This window comes from Macaca nemestrina, chromosome 15 (genome assembly GCF_043159975.1).
Source record: "Macaca nemestrina isolate mMacNem1 chromosome 15, mMacNem.hap1, whole genome shotgun sequence".
Taxonomy (NCBI): Eukaryota; Metazoa; Chordata; class Mammalia; order Primates; family Cercopithecidae; genus Macaca; species Macaca nemestrina.
In genome coordinates, this window is record NC_092139.1 from 61,174,303 (window position 1) to 61,195,268 (window position 20,966).

Below are 20,966 nucleotides of genomic sequence, written 5' to 3' on the forward strand. Positions count from 1 at the left end.
GATCACATTCTGTCCTTCATAGCGTGCTTCCTGGAGGTTGACTTTTATCCTCCTAGAGTTATTTAATAGCAAGTGAATAAATATATGTTAATTAGGAAGCCTTTGATCATAGAGTGATTATATATGTTTTCCTAAAGATTATAATGTATATTTACTTTGCTTTTATATAGAATACATATCAGTAGTAACTAGACTTGAATTGAGGCTTTTTGTACAACAGTTCTTTATTTAGTCTCTATTGTTTATCGGGTTTTATAATAAATACTGGGAGGAATCAGAAGTGACTGTCTTTGCTTTGAGGGAATTTCCCATGATGTTGAGAAGAAAGGTAATATGCACACACAAATATGGTATTTGCCATGAACCAAATGAGTTAGCTGACAAATCGTGCTAGAGGAGTTCAGATGAAGAAAGCAGACAATCACCGCAGGCTTAGAAAAAGGAAAAAAGGATGAAGCTTCACTTCCAAGAATCTACAAATCCAATTTAAAAAAAGACAAAACCTAATAATACCATGTTACAAAAGTAGACTTCTTTTATTCTAGGTAGGCAAGGGTCTTCTTTTCTGAAGTCCTGTGTGAATCTTAGTCTTACAGTTTTAGGTTTCCAAAGATTGCTATTACATAAAAACACAGAGAGCATCCTGTGTTTTTCCTTCCTAGCAGTCTTCACATTTTCATTTTGTTTGTTTTTTTAACAGCAGCATCAGTTGGTAATTGGCAAGCATCAGGAAAGCAGGGATGACTTATATCTGTTTTCATTCCATTTTCACTCCTTCAGCACATAGAAAATAGAGTGAGAAAGAAGTCAGTAGATTAGGTTCAAAGGCATAAAATGTGGCAAGAATAGCAATCAGGTAAGACATTTGCGTAAAATGAGATGATTGCAGGGTAGTTTTAAAAGTCATTTCCCTGATGAAAATATGGACTGTTGTGCACACTATTTCATAGACTTTGTGTTTGTTAAAGGTCTTAACCAAAAATTATCAAAGATTTCTCATATTAATAAATGTCAATAACATCATATTAATGGCTCTATAAAGACCTTATTCTGTGATTGTATCATAATTCAACAAGTGCCCTATTGTTGAACACTTAGACTCTTTCTGATTATTTCTTTACAAAAAATGCTATATTATACATTTTTGTATGTACTTTTAAGATATGAAATTGGTAGGGCAAGAGATGTGAATAAATGTAAGGTCTTTGATAAATACTGTCAGAATTCTCTCCATAGAGGATATGATAAAGCATCTTTTCATTTGAAGGAACAAGAATAACTGCTATGTGCTTCTGAGACTTCCAGTACTTTTTTGGTTTTGAGTTTTATTGTTGTTTATTTGATTTTTTGGAGGTTTTCTGTTTTGTTTTATAAGTAGGTTTCAGTATTACTTAGTGATCAGTCATGGTGGATATTTGAAGAATAATTTCTCTCTTTCGGATTATTCCTCTAACACTACAAGCAAGTATCACTGTGTTCTTTCTCTAAAGGAAAATATAAAGCATAGACAAATTAAATGCTGCTCAGATTCTAAAACTTTGAAAACACAACAATGGAGAAAACAAATAGAAAGTTTGTAGCTACTCAATGACAAGCATTGAGTGAATCCCAGTATGCCTATTTTTGCATAGAATGAAAAAAGACACAGCAGGTTCCTTTGAAACATCAAAGTGAGAAAATTGACTACAGCTTTAACAGCCTTCAAAGAAATTTTGGCAGAATGAAAAAGTATGCATAATTGAGAAAAGTACCCTAATCTGTAGAATAAAATAGGTATAAAAAGAGGCTAAACAAAAATGCTGCTGCCTGTTCTTTCCACAACAATTTTCCACCTGTCCCTGACTGCTGTGTTTAGGGAATCCAAGTTTAGAGCTGAAAAAAATAGGAGGTTGGAGAGTTTAGGACGAAGGCAGTGTAGGGCTGTGTAAATTGCAGAGAACTTGGAGCCGGAAGACTTGAGCGGCATGCAATTGTGGGTGGGCTATGAAATCGGGGAGCCTGGCTTTAAATCCCAACTCAGACATGTACTAATCCTATGATCCCAGGCAAATACCATATCCCCTCTTTGACTCAGTTTCTACATTTTTAAATAGAGATAAAAATAGTGCTTTATGGCTGGGCGCAGTGGCTCAAGCCTATAATCCCAGCACTTTGGGGGGCCGAGGTGGGCGGATCACGAGGTCAAGAGAGCGAGATCATCCTGGCTAACACGGTGACACCCCATCACTCTCCTAAAACTGCAAAAAATTAGCCGGGCATGGCGGGCGCCTGCAGTCCCAGCTACTCGGGAGGCTGAGGCAGGAGAATGGTGTGAACCCGGGAGGCGGAGCTTGCAGTGAGCCGAGATCGCGCCACTACACTCCAGCCTGGGCGACAGAGCGAGACTCCGTCTCAAAAAATACATAAATAAAATAATAAAAACAGTGCCTTACTTTCTCAGTGCCCGACTCATATTATTTATTAAATATTAGCCAGTGTTTTATTATATAACTAGATTGGAACTAGACACGTCACCTTACTTTGTGTCTCAATTTCTTCAACTGTAAAATGAAGTAGTTAGACAATGTGAGCATGTGATATCACAACCAGATGTGAAAGTCTGTGGTCCTGTCAGAACAGCTTAGAGTAGGTTTGGAAATTATTTGAAACCAGCAAAGTGAATATGAAAATAAAGAATTTGAAGCACAGTAGGAGAGAAAAGGAGAGAGGAGAAATAAAAAAAAAGACACTTTTACAGAAGGATTTTTTATATCTGCATTTATCCTCTGAAACTATAATTATATCAAATATATGATTGATTGCATAGGCAATAAAGTTACTCTAAAATAGTCATTTGTGCACTGCAAGAAGAGTGGCTTTTTCCAACTTCCTTTTGTAAGCCAAAAAGTGAATGAGTCAGATCTCAAGTGATTTAGAGATTTTGCTTTGCAAGGTGGAGGATACTTGCAAAGGGAAAATAGGAGGTGGGAGAGTTTAGGACATAGGCAGTGTAGGGCTGTGTAAATTGCAGAGAACTTGGAGCCGGAAGACTTGAGCGGCATGTAACTGTGGGTGGGCTATGAAATCGCGGAGCCTGGCTTTAAATCCCAACTCAAACATTTACTAATCCTATGATCCCAGGCAAATACCATATCCCCTCTTTGGCTCAGTTTCTACATTTTTAAATAAAGATAAAAATAGTGCCTTACAGCCCGGAAAAAGAAGCACAAGTCACAAGTAGGCGGTGTCCCGTGCTTTTTCTAAAGAGGGCTTCGGGAACTTCAATATTTAAAGGAGAAAGAGCAAGCAGGCAGGAAATTAAAACCAGGGAGGAAAAGAAAGAGAGAGAGGAGGCAAGGAAGCTAATTGCTACATTCTTGCGAGGCTCTGATTAGTTCTCACTGAGTCTATATGTTACATGTGGCAAAAAAAAAAAAAAAAAAAAAAAAGGAAAGAGTCAGTTGTGCTTTCATCCTCGCTCTCAGTAAATCTACATTTTACGTAAGTTAAAGTAAGCATGTGAAATTACAGCTATCTGTTTGGGAACAAAAGGATGGCAATTTTTGAATGACTTAGGTTCCAAGCTTAATTTTTCTTTGTCATAGTGAGTTTGGGGTCCCGAGATTTTATTTTCCTTTCACACTTTCTCCCAATATAAAGCTTCCTCATAGATGCCTTCTTTTTTCAAACATTTACAACCCTCATGGTTTTCTCTCCTTTTAAGTACAGAAAAACATAATACTGTGTAATAATCTTATCTGTCTTAAATACAAGACCGCTTAGGATTCACTTAAAATTTAAAAATGGCTCCACATTCCTGGTTTTCAGCTGGATTGTGATTTCCACCACAAATCAGAGCTTTTTAACATTGAGTTTGAGTTTCACAGACCCAGTAAAGTGGAAATATAGACTTTTTCTTAAGACAGTGTTATGACAGTCCAAAGAATCATGGCCAAACTTAATTACCTGTTGTAAACATCATTGCAGTTTTTTAACTGAACTATCAGACACTTTCCAGGGCTTATCACAACGTATACTCTAAGTAAATATTATGGGTCCAGGCACACTGGCCCAGGCCTATAATCCCAGTGCTTCGAAAGGCCAAAGCAGGAGGATTGCTTGAGGCCAAGAGTTTGAGACCTGCCTGGCCAACATACCACAACCCCATCTCCAAAAAAAATTTTTTTTTTTTAATTAGCGAAGCATGGTGGCAGGTGCCTGTAGATCTAGCTACTTGGGTGGCTGAGATGGGAGGATCACCTGAGCCCAGGAGTAAGGTTACAGTGAACTATGTTCACACCACTGCACTCCAGCCTGGGTGACAGAGTGACACCCTGATTCTAAAAATAAAAAATAAATTAAAAATGCATAAATACGTAAATAAGTATTATGGAATCAGCAAATAAATACATTGAATAAACAATTGAGTAAAATTACTTGGTAATGAGGCCTTTCTTGTCTATCCTTACACAAAATAAATCCCCAGGCCCCCACATCCCCCTTACTATTCATGTTTTCCTCCATACCATTCATAGTCATGTTGTACTACATATGTATTTGTTTATGGTCTTTCTCTTGCTGCTAGAATGTAAACTCCATGATAGAAGAGACGTTGTTGGTGTTTTCCTTTGTATTTTTTTCACTGCTTAATTCCCACTGCTTACAGTAAACACACAATAAATATTTACTATATGGATATTTAAGCAAGTCACTTCCCTTGATTTCTTCAAATTATTTATGTCACTTTGAAAGTAAAATCTCTCTTCTATACATCATTTTTCCTTCAATCTTCACTTTTAATATCTGTCACCGGCAAACTTAACAAGTCTGCTCTTTGTCCAGGTCAACAATGAGAATTTTTAAGCACTTTATTGAATAAGTACTGAGTGCTCCTCCATAATGGACACTCTACTATACATTTCTGCCTTACTTGTGGAATGTATTCAATGTAATTACGCCACACACATAGACGTCCAGATCCTTGTGTCAAACTTACTTTCCTTGGCTTTGTGGGAGAACATGTACTTTTATGAAGCTCAGTTTAAGGCAAATGTTTCATGAAAATACAAAACTGATGGATATATGTATGCAGGGGTCCTTCTTATACGTCTTTTATAAACAATGAGGTTGTATTTCTCCTTTAGTATTTAATGTGTTTCATCAGATAATGCCCTACAAGTTTTATCAAAGTTTTCTGTCCACGTTTTGAGGTTGTATGAGAGTGAACAAACTGCAGTCTGCTGCTTCACTAATAAAACTAGGACAAAGGCCATTTAAACTTAAATATGTGAAAAACTTGCTTTTATTTCAAGCATTTTAAATGTCTAAATTTGGACTGGAGTAAAGACATTTCATAGAAAAACAGAAATATTTGTGCTTGTTTATTTTTCAATCTTGATAACTTTTAATAGTTTACAGCCACAGTGGCAGCTTTTACATGTGTACATGTGTTTAAATATAGTTTCATACCATAAATAGCCATGTGGCAAAATACCCGCCTCTAGGCAAAAAAAAAAAAAAAACACCTTTGCCATTACATAAACACCTTTAAGTAATACTGAAAATAGATGTGAGGTAACTTTTTATCTAAAGTGACTGTAGCCAACATTAAGACATATTCACTGTAACAATTCAAGTTTTAAAATCCTTGTTTTATAACTCTAAAATGTGCCTTTTTAAAAAAACACATCTTTACATTTATTGCTATTGTACATTTATTTGGCAGGAAACAGGGATGTTTGATGTCTTGCAATGATAAAATTATCCTATTCAATAGAATATTATCTCACATTCTGCATGACTTTTGAACATTCTATAAGACAATTACATAAGAGAAAAACCAATTTGTAGATATCTGAGTGAGTACAACCATTTAATAAATGTGAATAAAAACATTTCCGAACATTTTAATATACACTGCATTTTCTGATAGTAAGATTTTAGGTTAAAATAAGATCACAATTTAAAAAGTTTACCATTTTGAAAAAAATCATATCACTGCTTGCAATGCCATTTTCATACTTGAGATGCTAGTCCAACATATTGCTTATCCATTTGCTTTTGTTTGATTTTATTGTTATTAGATTCATGATAATGCTAAAATACACACACGCACACACACAATTGCTTCGGTATTTTTTTTTTATTAAAAGCCCAAAGAAAAGTGGTGACAATGTTCAGTTGAAATTTTGAAATTGGGTTTTATAATTCTGCCCACGTAGCAAAAGTTGAAATGGTCGATGAAGATGTAGTTTTTGAAATAATGCAGCAAGTAGTAAAATCAACAAAACCAAGTGAAAATTATACAAGGAAACACAATAATAAGTTAACAAAGGAATTATATATAATACACTTTTTCTTCGTGTTGACAAGACATGATTAAATCCTTTTTAATATTTCCCATCTCATAAATAAATAAGCTTGCTTGTTAATACTTTGTCTAACTCTAATTTTTATTCTGTTACCAATGTCAGTAATACTTTATTTTTCATTATTTCTCTTATAAAGTGACTTCTGAACTTCCTAGTTTGTTTAAACTATCACAAGGTCAGAAAACCAAACACAGCATGTTCTCACTCATAGGTGGAAATTAAACAATGAGAACACTTGGACACAGGGCAGGGAACATGATACACCATACACCACGGCCTGTCATGGGGTGGGGGGCCGGGAGGAGGGATAGCCTTGGGAGAAATACTTAATGTAAATGATGAGTTAATAGGTGCAGCAAACCAACAGGGCACATGTAAACATATGTAACAAACCTGCACGTTGTGCACATGTACCCTAGAAATTAAAGTATAATAAAAATAAATACATAAATAAAATTAAATTAAAAGGTAAATGCAAACATATTAATCATAAGTAAATGAAATATCTGATGATCTCATTATGTCTGGTAGTAATGTCATCTCTGAGTACTTAAATATTCATCTATATATTCCTTTGCTAAATTTCCCTTTATTTCTCTTTTATATTAAACTTTTTTTTAGAGAGCGCAACTCCAAATCATCTTTTATTAATGGAGAAAGGTCATATTTAGCAAAAGACACAAGGCAGGGAAGTGTCAGACCTGAGGCCTGAGCCCGTGCTGAGGGAGAAGGAGGCTCGGGGCATGTGGGAGAAGTGCTGGGAAGGGCTGAGTGGTGGGGGCCGCAGAAAGTTCCAGTGGGCAACACTGTGGGCAGGTCATGGGTGGGACTCACGGGGACCTCGCTGCTAACTCTTGTTGCGTTGGCAGAGTGGGGTGGGGGGAAGGGAGGATCGTTAGTGCTGCCACCTGGAGTGAGAGCCGCCCCTTGGTTCCTGAGGGCACCATCAAGGGACACAGGACAGGAAGCCCAGGATGGTTAGTGCAGCTAGGGATGAGGGCCAGGGAGAAGCAGGTGCTCTGGAGTGGCCAGGAAAAGTCCAGACACGGAGGCTTAGGAGCTTCCTGTTAAGTGTGTGGGTTCCGCCCTGTCTCTGCCAGGCACTCTGACTAGGGATGGATGATCTCTCTCTTCAGGTGCTCCGTGGTGGTCTTGCTCCCAGCAAAGGTGGTCCGGATCCCTTTGCCCATCTCCCCTGTGACCGACAGCAGTTCCCTGTGGGTGCTCTGGGAGCCCTGGGCGCCAGGTGGTTTCATGGCCTGCATGCAGCCGACGGAGGCGGTCCAAAGTCGTTAAATAGCGGTCTGAAAGGGACAGCAGCTCCTGGCACTGAGCCCAACGGCGACGGGACACTTCCTGTAGGGACCGGGGTGCCCAGCCCAGGGGTGCTGGAGCCTGGGGTGCTGCTGGGGGCAGGCGTGATGGGTTTGTAGGACATCCTCAACTCCTGGGCGCTGGGGATGCCAGCAGGCCGCTCCTCGGGGGTTGGCTGCCTGGCCGCTCAGCAGAGATCTGATTTGCAAGCTGGCTGCACGGCCCCCCTACTAAATCTGTGTTGAATTTTTTAACTGCAGTTTTTATTAATCTAAATACAGTTCAGATATTCTCGATGAAAATTTCACATTTGAGTTAGTTGAGACATACTAAAATGTAAAATACACAATGGATTTCAAAGGTTTCATATGAAAAAAGAATGCAAACTATCTCTAGTAATTTTTACATTGATTACATGTTGATACAGTATTTTGGATATATTGAGTTAAAATATGCAATTATTTTTTTAAAAAACTCTATGCTACATTTTTGTTAAAAAATTTAAATAAACTATGAAATTACTTCTTGGGATAGAAAAGGGGACATTATTAAATATTTACCTAACTTTTTTTCAAAAACATATCTTTAACAAAAACATTATCAAACAAAACGAAAGTATTTTCATTTTGAATAGGTAAAATAAACTTATTCCTGCTGGAATTCAATCCTGGTATGATTTCTTTTTTACGCATTTGAGGACTCTGTTTATAACCCAGATAAAACATAAAGCTTATGAAACTCCTCTGAGAATGTCGAACACAAATTACCTGTATAGATATCAGGGTGCAGATGATGCTGAGGCCGGGCTGGCTGAAGAAGAGCAGGATGAACATGCTGTACTGGCACAGGGGCTGGCCCCAGGTCACCCACCCTTCATGTACGTGGCGATGGTCACCTGGCTCACCAGCAAAGTGAACAACAGGTCGGTGGCGGCCAGCCGCATACCAGTGTGTAGAAGGCGGTCTCCTTCTGCTCCTCGCGTGACTTGCACAGCAGCACGATGGCCACCAGGTTGCCCACCACTCCAAAAATGGACGGTCCCAGGCTGTCCAGCAGATCGGGCTCCAGGTGAGGGACACATTGACCTGGGAAGGGGTTAACATGACGGTGGCTGGTGGTGTGCAGCCCTGGAGTGTGAAGCTGAGTCTGGGGTGATGGAAGAGAGACAAAGCCTCCATGAGTGAAATGACCACCTGCAGGATGTCAGAGCCACGCCCAGGAAACGGGATGCTAACATGACAAGGGAGGACCTCAGTCCCACTCTCTGGATTGCAACCACTTACCAACTGCAGCCACCCAAATCTCCAGGCTCGCTCTGCTCCTGCCAGCGGCACACCGTTGCTGACCTTAATATGTATTAACTGAGCCTCACATTCCTCTTCCTCCCCCCCCCCCGCCCCCCCCCACGCCTATCTCACTACTCTGACAAGAGCCATCTTCAGGGAAAGGTAACTCCCTAGTATTATTCCTGACAGATTCTGAGTTAATAAAATGCTCACGGAAACCCTGGAAGACAATTTGGAGAGTGTTCTCTTTCCTCCGTGGCTCCGCCGGCAGTGCCCCATCTCCATGCCTTCTACCCAATGGCCCAAATCCCATGTCACGTGTAGCGGCCCCAGTGGTGGCCTCTGCACAACCCCCCATGGTCAGCCCTCAGCTGTCCTGGACCAGCCTCCAGCCTGCCTTCACCTCCTCCTGCTCAGCCTGGAAAGTGCCAGGGCTTTGGCTTCTGAGAGCCAGGTCTCAGTGGCTGCGATTTAGGGATCTGAGGTCAGAGTGGCCAGTTTTCAAAAACGTGGGAAACAAGAGGGCCAGCGGGATGGATCTGGAAAGAACAGTGCTGGGTTACTTGTTCGATTTTTTTCCTTCCTTCAAACATAAATACCAGCTTTGCTGTGCCCCCCCCCCCCCCCCCGTAGGCTGTGGGAGGACAGCTTCCAGGTGTGAGCCGCAGGCACAGGTGGCAGGAAGCCTGGGTCCCGGCTCTGGCCGCTGGCCGCCCCAGCCGCTAGCAGCGTCAGCAGCTACTGATGTTGGTGGCTGCCGCTCACTGGCATTTATAAAGTACTCCACCGTTGGCTGGGTGCAGAGGCTCATGCCTGTAATCCCACCACTTTGGGAGGCCAAGGCGGGTGGATCACCTGAGGTCAGGAGTTGGAGACCAGCCTGGCCAATATGGCAAAACCCTGCCTCTACTAAAAATACTAGAATTGGCTGGGCGTGGTGGCTCAAGCCTAAATCCCAGCACTTTGGGAGGCCGAGACGGGCAGATCATGAGGTCAGGAGATCGAGACCATCCTGGCTAACACAGTGAAACCCTGTCTCTACTAAAAAATACAAAAAAGTAGCCGGGCGAAGTGGCGGGCGCCTGTAGTCCCAGCTACTTGGGAGGCTGAGGCAGGAGAATGGCGTGTACCCGGGAGGCGGAGCTTGCAGTGAGCTGAGATCCGGCCACTGCACTCCAGCCTGGGCGACAGAGCATGACTCCGTCTCAAAAAAAAATAAATAAATAAATAAATAAAAATAAAAATACTAGAATTAGCCGGGTGTGGTGGCGGGTGCTTGTAATCCCAGCTACTGGGGAGGTTGAGGCAGGAGAATCGCTTGAACCCGGGAGGCGAAGGTTACAGTGAGCCGAGATCAGGCCATTGCATTCCACCCTGGGCAAAATGAGCGAGACTCTGCCTCAAAAAAAACAAAACAAAATGAAACAACAAAAACCCCTGCTCCTCCACCCCCTAGCATCAGAATACAGCAGAACATTTAGGTACCCACAGAACATAAACAAAGATGGTCTGTGTCCTGCATTTTAACAAACATTAGAGTTTTAAAAGAACTGAAATCATGTAGAATGTATCCTCCAGCCAAAATGGCATCCAATTAAAAATAAAAAAGTAAGATAACAGCAAAATCTTAAATACTTGAAAGATAAACAGCACACAGTTTTGTTGGTTTTTTCTTTTTTATATTTTTATTTATTTTATTTTAAGTTCTGGGGTACATGTGCAGGATGTGCAGGTTTGTTACACAGGTAAATTTGTGCCATGGTGGTTTGCTATACATATCAACCCATTGCCTTGGCATTACACCCAGCATGCATTAACTATTTTTCCTGATGCTCTCCCTCTCCCGCCCCCATCCAGGGGCCCCATTGTGTGTTGTTTCCTTCCCTGTGTCCATGTGTTCTCATTGTTCAGGTCCTACCTATAAGTGAGAACATTAGGTGTTTCGCTTTCTGTTTCTGCATTAGTTTCCTGAGGATAATGGCTTCCTGTTCCATCCATGTCCCTGCAAAGGACATGATCTCATTCTTTTTTTATGGCTGCATAGTATTCCATGTTGTATGTGTACCACATTTTCTTCATCCAGTCTATCATTGATGGACATTTGGATTGATTCCATGTCTTTGCTATTGTGAATAGCGCTAAACAGCAAGCACACTCCTAAGGGAAAAGTCTCAAGGGAAACTATTAAATATATTAAACTGAATAAAAATACGACATATCACACTTGATTCAACACAGGTAAAGCCAGTGCTGGCAGAAAATGTGTTTCACTAAATGTGTATGACGGAAAAGTAGAAATTTCTCAAATAAAATTTCAGCTATCACATCAAGAAAGTAGAAAATAGTAGCAAAATAAAACCAAAACAAATATAAGAAAGAAGTCCGAGCTCTGAGCGGCAGCCGTGACCACCGGCAACAGCACTGCCACAAGTGTCTTGCGGGCTTTCCTCAGAGGAGCCTGTCAGCATCCTCCAGTTCCAGGCGCTCTAGCCCCTGTCCTGCTTCAAGAGGCTTTTTCCAACCAGAGGCCTCTCCTCCACAGCCTGAAGGCTCGGCCAGTTCCCACGAAGTTTGCTGGGAACGCAAGGCTGTCACTGATATTCGTGGCACCAAGACTTATGCGCAGGTTGCACACATTGGCCACTGTCTGTGCCACGTGCAATGACACCGCCTGAGGCGCGCACACCGCCCGCGCGCCCGCGCGCCCGCGCAACGGCTTGGCTAGCCTGTAACGGCTAGGCCTGGCTCTGCGTTCCTGGCTTGGCTTGGCGTTCCTCGCTTGGCTCGGCGTTAATCGCTTTGCCCGGTGTTTCTCGCTTGGATTGACGTTTCCTCCATCGCGTTCTTTTGCTGGGCTTGACCTTTTCGCTGCTGGGCTTGGCATTCCCTTGGCTGGGTTGGGTGTTTCCTTTGGGCGGGGCGGGGCGGGGGTTGGCCCTTCCTGGGGGGGGGGGCGTGGGATCACCCCGGGTGGGCGTGGGCTTTCCCCGGCTGGGTGTGGGTTTTCCCGGGTGGGGTGGGCCGGGCTCCCCTGCTGGGGTTGGCAGGTTTTGGCTGGGATTGACCTTTCTCTTCAAACAGATCGGAAACCCAGAATTTCCTGCTAGTTGGTGAAACTGGTTGGTAGACGCGATGTGCTCGCGACTACCGGCCTCCCCTGGCTGTTCAAAGCAGATGGTGGCTGAGGTTTCTTCAATACCCGCTGCCTCCGCTGTGAAGAAGCCATTTGGTCTCAGGAGCAAGATGGGCAAGTGGTGCCACCACTGCTTCCCCTGCTGCAGGGCGAGCGGCAAGAGCAACGTGGGTGCTTCTGGAGACCAGGACGACTCCGCTATGAAGACACTTAGAAGCAAGATGGCCAAGTGGTGCTGCCACTGCTTCCCCTGCTGCAGGAGGAGCGGCAAGAGCAACGTGGGCACTTCTGGGGACCACCATGCCTCTGCTATGAAGACACTTAGGAGCAAGATGGCCAAGTGGTGCTGCCACTGCTTCCCCCGCTGCAAGGGGCGCGGGGAGAGCAAGGTGGAAGCTTGGGAAGACTACGACGACAGCGCCTTCATGGAGCCCAGGTACCACGTCCCCAGCTGCAAGGGGCGCGGGGAGAGCAACGTGGAAGCTTGGGAAGACTACGACGACAGCGCCTTCATGGAGCCCAGGTACCACGTCCCCCGCTGCAAGGGGCGCGGGGAGAGCAACGTGGAAGCTTGGGAAGACTACCACGACAGTGCCTTCATGGAGCCCAGGTACCACGTCCCCAGCTGCAAGGGGCGCGGGGAGAGCAACGTGGAAGCTTGGGAAGACTACGATGACAGCGCCTTCATGGAGCCCAGGTACCACGTCCCCAGCTGCAAGGGGCGCGGGGAGAGCAACGTGGAAGCTTGGGAAGACTACGACGACAGCGCCTTCATGGAGCCCAGGTACCACGTCCGTGGAGAAGATCTGGACAAGCTCCACAGAGCTGCCTGGTGGGGTAAAGTCCCCAGAAAGGATCTCATCGTCATGCTCAGGGACACTGACGTGAACAAGACGGACAAACAAAAGAGGTAACCGGGCCTGGGCTGGGAGGAGGCGGGACGTGGGGGGATGATGATGGGGGCATACCCTCCTGGAGGGATCGGGGTTCTGGCTTTCTGTTCCTCCGCAGGCCCCACACCACCCTGGGTGTGGAAACCTCAGAGAGGTCAGGGCACAGGCCCTTTATGAACAACAACACAGAAACAAAACTTTAGCTGATTTCCTATCCGATTATAATTTCCCTTATAGAACACTAATAGACTGTATGAAAGTGACTTAACTCGCAAAATCAAGTCGATGCAGCAGATTATTTTTAATGTACACATTTTAAAACAATGTTCTATACATTATAGAAAGGTGTATATTGAGAACTAAGTCCCATAATATATCAACTTCTGGGCTAAATATTTTTCAAATAAAATCCAATATGGATTTGATATCAATGTACCCTATGTAAATATGTCCTTTACCTGAGGAACCTTACAAGGAAACTGAAATGGGAAGATGGTTTGTGTCCTTGAATAGGAAGATTCGTTTTTCTTAAGATGTGAGCTTTTTCTGTGTTTATCACTTTTACGTAAGCCAAATAAAAATAGCAAAGTTTTAACATTTTTACACTGTACATCCTGTATTTTATTGCTGTAATAAGTTAAATTTTTGTAACAGAATGGAAAAAGACTTGCTTTTCCAGATATCAAAATGTGAATGTGCTATTTCCACAAATTGTTTACTAACAACTGAAAAAGTATCAATGAATAGAACAGAATAGGAAATCCAGAAATACCCAAATATATGTAAGAATTTAGCACTTGATAATGGCGATGCTTCATATTGATAAAGCAAGATTAATCATTAATAAATGAAATGCATGCTGTTTGGAGAAAACTAGCTAGATTTTTATGTCACAAAAGTAAGTTCCTGGAGTATAGATTAAAATTTTTAAATATACAAAAGGAGAAAAATACCAGAAGAAAACACAAAAGCCTATTTATATATGCAACTATTTATTTATTTATTTATTTTTCTGGGACAGAATCTCACTCTGTTGCCCAGGCTGGAGTTCAGTGGCGCAATATCAGCTCACTACAACCTCCGCCTCCCGGGTTCGAGCAATTCTCTGCCTCAGCCTATTGAGTAGCTAGGATTACAGGTGCCCGCCACCACACCCGGCTAATTTTTTGTATTTTCAATAGAGGCAGAATTTCACCATCTTGGCCAGGTTGGTCTTGAACTCCTATCCTTGTGATCTACCCGCCTCAGCCTCCCAAAGTGCTGAGATTACAAGCCTGAGCCACTGAACCAAGCATATATATGCAGATATAATAAAATAAGCTCAATTTAAGATTGGGCAAGGTACTTTTTTGCATATCTACCAGTGACCTGTGCACATAGGAAAACGTAGTGTTCCTGGTAAGAGAAGGAATTTAAGTTAGAAGAGGAATGAAATACTGTTATCTATTGAAGTTAGAAGAGGAATGAAAGGCCGGCCGCGGTGGCTCACGCCTGTAATCCCAGCACTTTGGGAGGCCAAGGCAGGTGGATAACGAGGTCAAGAATTTGAGACTAGCCTGGCCAGCATGGTGAAACCCCGTCTCTACTAAAAAATACAAAAAGTTAGCCAGGCATGGTGGCATGCACCTGCAATCCCAGCTACTCAGGAGGCTGAGGCAGGAGAATTGCTTGAACCAGGGAGGTGGAGGTTGCAGTGAACTGAGATTGCACCACTACACTCCCGCCTGGATCATGGAATGAGACTTCATCTCAAAAATAAATAAATTAATTAATAATAAAAATAAATAAATAAAGGAATGAAATACTGTCTTCTATCCACCAAGTTTGTGAGGGTGAAGAACAGTGGTATTTATGTAGTTGCTGAAAGTTTAAGCTGCTGCAACTTTTCTAACACACTTCGATGATAAGAACCACATGTTAAAAATGTGTATGCCTTTTACCTATCAACTCTATTATACTGAAATATCTATATGAAATAGACACATATGTTTTTCTTAGTATTGCTTAAAATAGCAGTGTATTGAGAAGAGCTCACATAAAGATTTTATGAAAAACTTTCAGTGCATCCATAGGATGGAATAACATGTAACCATTGAAGGTGTCAGTAGATACAGAGATATGTTGTGCAAAGATGTGCTTTGCTATATCAAGTGAGGAAAAAATCAGTTTGTTATACACCTACACAAACAGAATCTGCTCTTGTGTTACCTGAAAACGTGTAGAAAACATAATCAAACTTATTTCTGGGGATTTGTAAGTGAAGTTCTTCCCTTTCTCTTATCTGTGATTTCTGCAATGAATATCTGAAAAGTTTTAGTTAAATTTCACTAGTAATGAAATAATCCTTGGGAAGAGAAGAAATATGCTACTTGCATAGATACAAATAATTTCTCACATTTTATTATTTATTTTTATTCCTGTGGATAGCTATCTTCTGTGAACTTTTACCCTGTTGAAAAGTAGAGGGTTTCTGTTTACCTGTTCCTGTAGATTTTATTGTATATACATTTTATTATAAAATTATCTTTTCATTATATATATAAACATGTGTAAAAGGTATGAATTAATTATTTTATTTTAGTTATATATTTATGAAAACTAAAATAGCAAATATAAATGACCATTACTATTGTAAATGTATTGCTCTACTCAACAGGAGCATTCTTTAAAAATATTGAACTCCCAAGCTGTGTTTATGCATTCTTTCAATCCGTTTAGTCATCAAACATAAGCCAGACACCTATTATGTGGAAGGCATATTCTACCATCTCCCAGGATCCTTCCGTCTTTGAAAACTTCATATTTACCTGCTGGGCCTGAGCAAGTTGAGAGATTTAAAATTAGGGCATTAGGAGGTAATCTCAATTGAAACTTTTCTTCCCTCCTTTCAAACAAAAGCATTTCTGAAGGTAGACAATAGTAAAAGATAACCCTCAACTACCCTTCTGAAAATGTATAAGTCTTGGGTAAAGACTGTTTTAGTACTTTTAAGAACTAAAATGTGGCACACAAACAGCATGGAATACTATGCAGTCATAAAAGAAAGAACGAGAGCATGTCCTTTGCAGGGACATGGATGGTGTTGAAGGCCATTATCCTTAGCAAACTAATACAGGAACAGAAAACCAAGTACCGCATGGTCTCACTTATAGGTGGGAGCTAAATGATGAGAACGCACGGACATCTAGAGGAAAGCGACACACACTGGGGCCTATCAGAGGGTGAATGGTGGGAGGAGGGAAAGAAGCAGGAAATAGAACTAATGGGTACTGGGCTTAACACCTGGGTAGTGAAATAATTTGTACAACCAACCCCCTTGACACGTTTTTACCTATGTAACAAACCTGCACATCCTGCACCTGTACCCCTGAAAGTAAACGTTGAAAAAAAGCTCCACAAATAGTTTCATAAATTCATTTTAAAAGGATAAGAATTATAACAGTCTTAAATCCTAATATGAATGATTGGAAATATCTAATGTACATACATTGTATAAATCTAAGTATTGAGAAAAATGAGCCCATGCCATTCATTTGAATTTCAAGCTTTCTTTGGCTTAAAGTTTTTGAAAACCAAAGTAAGAAATAGATTATTTTAGAAATTTGTTTGTGTTTTCACCTCAGCCCTCTTATTCCATACTTCTTTTAAGAACTAAAATTTATCTAAATGCTAGTCATCTGACTGGAACTGCCCCAGACGTGTTATATTGTAACATATTCTACTTAATGTAAGGCACCAGGGATTGTATGATGCCCCATTATTGTATGTCTCAATAAGAGAATTATTTAAATGCTGCCAATTATAGTTATAGTAAATCATGAATTATAAGTGGTATTTCAGTGTGAGAAATGGTGAAACATAGAGACAATGATCATCTTAGAATCACTAAAATACATCGTTACCTGTAATCTTTAAAACATACCTGAAAGTGTAGGTATAATTGTATCATCTCATTGAATTCAAATGTTGTCTTTAGTGGTATTAGTAAAAATTATAATATCTTACAATTACTGAGCTGTTATTTGTGTTAGGAACTATTCTATATCTTTCATGTAGAGTCTTATTTAAGCATTACTGTGGTTTCCTCTGAGAAATCGACTCTTTTCATTCCCATTTTATTGATGAGGAAATTGAGAGCCAAAATAGGTAAGCAACAGCTGGGAAGCATCAGAGCTTCAAGTAGGATTCCAGCCCACGTTGAATGCCATTCAAGGGCTCTGGTCTTCCTATTCAAATAGGCTGCTCTTTCATTCATACAGTGAGTCATGAGGTAATAAGTAGTGTGCTTTCTTCAAAGGGAAATTAAGTTTGTTTTGAAGGCAGAGTAATAGCAGGCTTTCTGTGTTTGCTATTGCATGAATCATTGATGTAGCTGTAGATAGTGCACTACAATTTCCTAAAAAGTCTTCTCACTCTCATAGGACTGCTCTACATCTGGCCTCTGCCAATGGGAATTCAGAAATAGTACAACTCCTGCTGGACAGACGATGCCAACTTGATGTCCTTGACAACAAAAAGAGGACAGCTCTGATCAAGGTATGCAGTAGTCAACTATATCAGCATGAGATGGCTTTGATTTCAATACATAGCATAAAAATGAGTTTTCTCATTTAAATGGAACTAGTTGGTGAAAGCTGTGGAATGTTACTTTTAATTCTCAGGACTTATAATTTATTTTTGGTCTAATACTGACAGGCTGTACAATGCCAAGAAGATGAATGTGCATTAATGTTGCTGGAACATGGCACTGATCCAAATATTCCAGATGAGTATGGAAATACTGCTCTACACTATGCTATCTACAATGAAGATAAATTAATGGCGAAAGCACTGCTCTTATACGGTGCTGATATTGAATCAAAAAACAAGGTATGGGTCTACCAATTTCATCTTCAAAATACTGAAATGCATTCATTTTAACATTGACCTGGGTAAGGGCCAGTTTTCTATATTTGGAAGCTCAAGCATAACCTGAATGAAAATAGTTTGAAATGAGTTAATTATCTAAGACTTTATTTTAAATATTGTTACTTTTAAAGAAGCATTCGAGGGTACAGTTTTTTTTTTTAATGCTCTTGTGGTTTATGTTTTTTTTAAAAACACTGAATTTGTATAAGGTAATACTTTGTTTTTTTTTCATGCCAGGTTTTTTTTTCCCCTAATAAATGTAAAATGACAAAATTTGCCCTGGAAATAGGTTTTACATTAAAACTCCAAGAAAACTCAAACAGAGTTCAGTGAATAGTAATCCTGCCCCTTTGGCAAGTTCCAAAAAAAAACAAAAAAACAAAAAAAAACAGTAATAGATATGAGGTGATGGATTTCTCAGTGACAAGTCTTTTTCTCAGTGACACGTCTTAAGATATTTCTGATTGCACATGAGGCAGAAGCGGAAAGGGAAAAAGACAGCAATCAGAAATATCAAGGCCAATTTGGAAATTGGGTAATGGAGGGAAAGACCATGAAGAGGTTTTCTGTGTGTGTGTGTGTCTCTGCACGTGTGTGTGTGTGTTGCTGTTGATCATTCATTTGTTTCCTTTGTATGGTGAGACAAGGTTCTTTTCAATTTTAGAGAATGACAGTTTTCAGTTTGGGAGAGGGAGTTAGTGGGTTGTAAACTGCTTAGAGATCAATTTCAGGAAGCCTCTGAGGATCCAGATAGGCAGTGAATAGGTGGTAATGTAGTGGGAAACACTTGAGCAGAGGGAACAACAAGTAATTAACTGACTTAGTGTCCTATTCTGGTAAAAATGGCCAATTGGAGTCTCAACTCTGCTTTCAACTCTAGAATATCTTGATGGGAAGGTGGGTGATAAGGGGCTTATAAGGAGCAAGATCAGGTTGGATTTTGAGTTTACTAGACCTTGTTCTACTCTTACCGGGGAAAATTATGTGATGTTTTCAGCAAATGAGTCTCTCTCCTACTCTTTCCTCTTTTTGGCCAAATCCTCAAATGATAAAGGGAATTGGTTATGTGGATGAGCGCTGAGACTGAAGTAATCATCTATTGTACTAGATTCCAGCTAGAGTTGTGCATTCCAGTTACCTCAGGAAAATTTTTAAATAATCCACAAGTCTAGGCTTTCCCCTGAAGGTTTTGATAGAGTAAGTCTAATATGTACATTTAAAAATGTTTCCTTGAAGCCAGACGTGGTGTTGCAGGGCTGTAGTCCCAGCTGCTGGGGAGTCTGAGGTGGGAGGATTGCTTGAGCTCAGGAGTTCGAGTCTAGCCTGGTCAACATAATGAGACCCTGTCTCTAACAACAACAACAACAACAAATTTCTCAAAATCTGGATACACTTCTGCTTAAGAACCATGAATACATAAGTGTAATATGTAAATTCTTATGTCTCAGAAACTTAAGATATTTCCAGAAGAGTTGGAGTTGCATATGTGCTAATTCCTTTCAATCTTTCCTTTCCAATAACATTAATCTAACTTTTTTTTTGGTTTGTTTTTGAGATGGGGTCTCAATCTGTTCCCCAGGCTGTAGTTCAGTGGTGTGATCACAGCTTACCACAGCCTTGACCTCCCCAAGCTCAGGTGGTTCTCCAATCTCAGTGTGTTTTTTTTGTTTTTGTTTTTTGTTTTTTTTTGTTTTTTAGTAGAGATGAGGTTAATGCCATGCTTTTCCGGCTGACCTTGAACTCCTGGGCTCAAGTGAATCACCCACCTCAGCCTCCCAAAATGCTAGGATTACAGGTGTGAGCCACCATTCCTGGCCAAGTCTGACTTTTATATGTGGATGAGACATTAAAATGAATATTATTGGCACTATCAGCTTACGGAATAATACCTTTTCCTTTATACCTTCAGTTATTCCCTGCCATTCAGAAGGTCTTTAGAAATTTGCAGTGAGTAGTCTTTCATTAAGTAGAGAATGGCCCTCTCAGGATTTTGTGTCTCTTTGTTCACTTATTCAAGTGCTTAGGTCAGTAAGTCATTGTTAAGAGCAGAGTTTTCTCAATTAGAATTGTAGCAAATTCTAAACCTTTTTTTTAATCAACTGAAGCTGTATTGTGGACTATCCATTATGTCTCTTATGTTTGCAGAGCTTTGACATAATCAAGATGGCAGGTTTAAACACTAAAAACCATGGAGTTATTAAGAATACAGACGGGAATTCTGTTAGTTTCAGTAATCCTATGAACTGATGATTTAGTTAACAATCTGGAAAAAGTAAATACAAATAGATTTTAAATGAATGAATGGAAAAATTCTTCAAATGGGCAGTAGGAGTATTAATAGCAATTTTTATTGCACATTGGAGCTTGAACTTTTGGTAAAACATGTGAAACTAAAGAAATATTTTACATTCAAATTCTTGCTTTATACACAAGAATTTTGTCTTAGGGTTGGATAATATAGAGATAAAAGATACATCCCCTGCCCTCAAGAAGCTCTTTGTTTAAATGGAAAAAAAATCGTCCTCCAAAAGTGCCATGCCAAATGCTGGGTTAGAAGCAAAGAGTCTTGGAAGCAGTAAATGTTGAAAGTGAGTTTTTGAGATGATCAGAGTTGATGTGGTCAGGCAGCGAAGGGGTGTTTCCAAGGGAAGCAGCAGCATGTGGGAAAGCACAGAAGAGTAAGATGGAAGCAGCTACATTTGATTTACTTTCTATGAGTGTAAGTCCACGGGATCTTATATAAAGTTTCCAGTTCAGCTGAGAAATAGGTAATTTTTTGAATTACATATTGTTTTTGTTTTATATTGTTTTACAGCATGGCCTCACACCACTTTTGCTTGGCGTACATGGACAAAAACAGCAAGTGGTGAAATTTTTAATCAAGAAAAAAGCTAATTTAAGTGCACGTGACAGATGTGGAAGGTATAGTTATTTCTTTTAATCTGTGTGTTGTTCGAGATTGATAGCAGTCACTCAAGTCATAAATAATAAATTAGTAAGATTAAATTATACTTATTGGGACATAGTGATGAGTATCAACACAAATCAGTTAAGTAGAAAAACAATTATTTGGACTGGGCAA

General features: G+C 40.5%; 1 protein-coding gene and 1 pseudogene across 1 annotated transcript in view; one reads left to right on the forward strand and one right to left on the reverse strand.

Moving 5' to 3' along the window:
- Positions 1 to 6,812: 6,812 nt before the first annotated feature.
- On the reverse strand, positions 6,813 to 7,832 carry LOC139358545 (cyclin-dependent kinase 2-associated protein 2 pseudogene; annotated as a pseudogene).
- Positions 7,833 to 11,977: 4,145 nt separating this feature from the next.
- The window catches only part of LOC139358555 (POTE ankyrin domain family member G-like), a 32,782-nt gene continuing 23,793 nt past the window's right edge, over positions 11,978 to 20,966 (forward strand). Inside the window, exons 1-4 of the mRNA XM_071079794.1 lie at positions 11,978 to 12,993; positions 17,398 to 17,512; positions 17,672 to 17,845; positions 20,700 to 20,806. Of these exons, the coding sequence (XP_070935895.1) occupies positions 12,083 to 12,993; positions 17,398 to 17,512; positions 17,672 to 17,845; positions 20,700 to 20,806 (1,307 nt within the window). The 5' untranslated portion in view covers positions 11,978 to 12,082. The remainder of the gene's footprint in view (positions 12,994 to 17,397; positions 17,513 to 17,671; positions 17,846 to 20,699; positions 20,807 to 20,966) is intronic.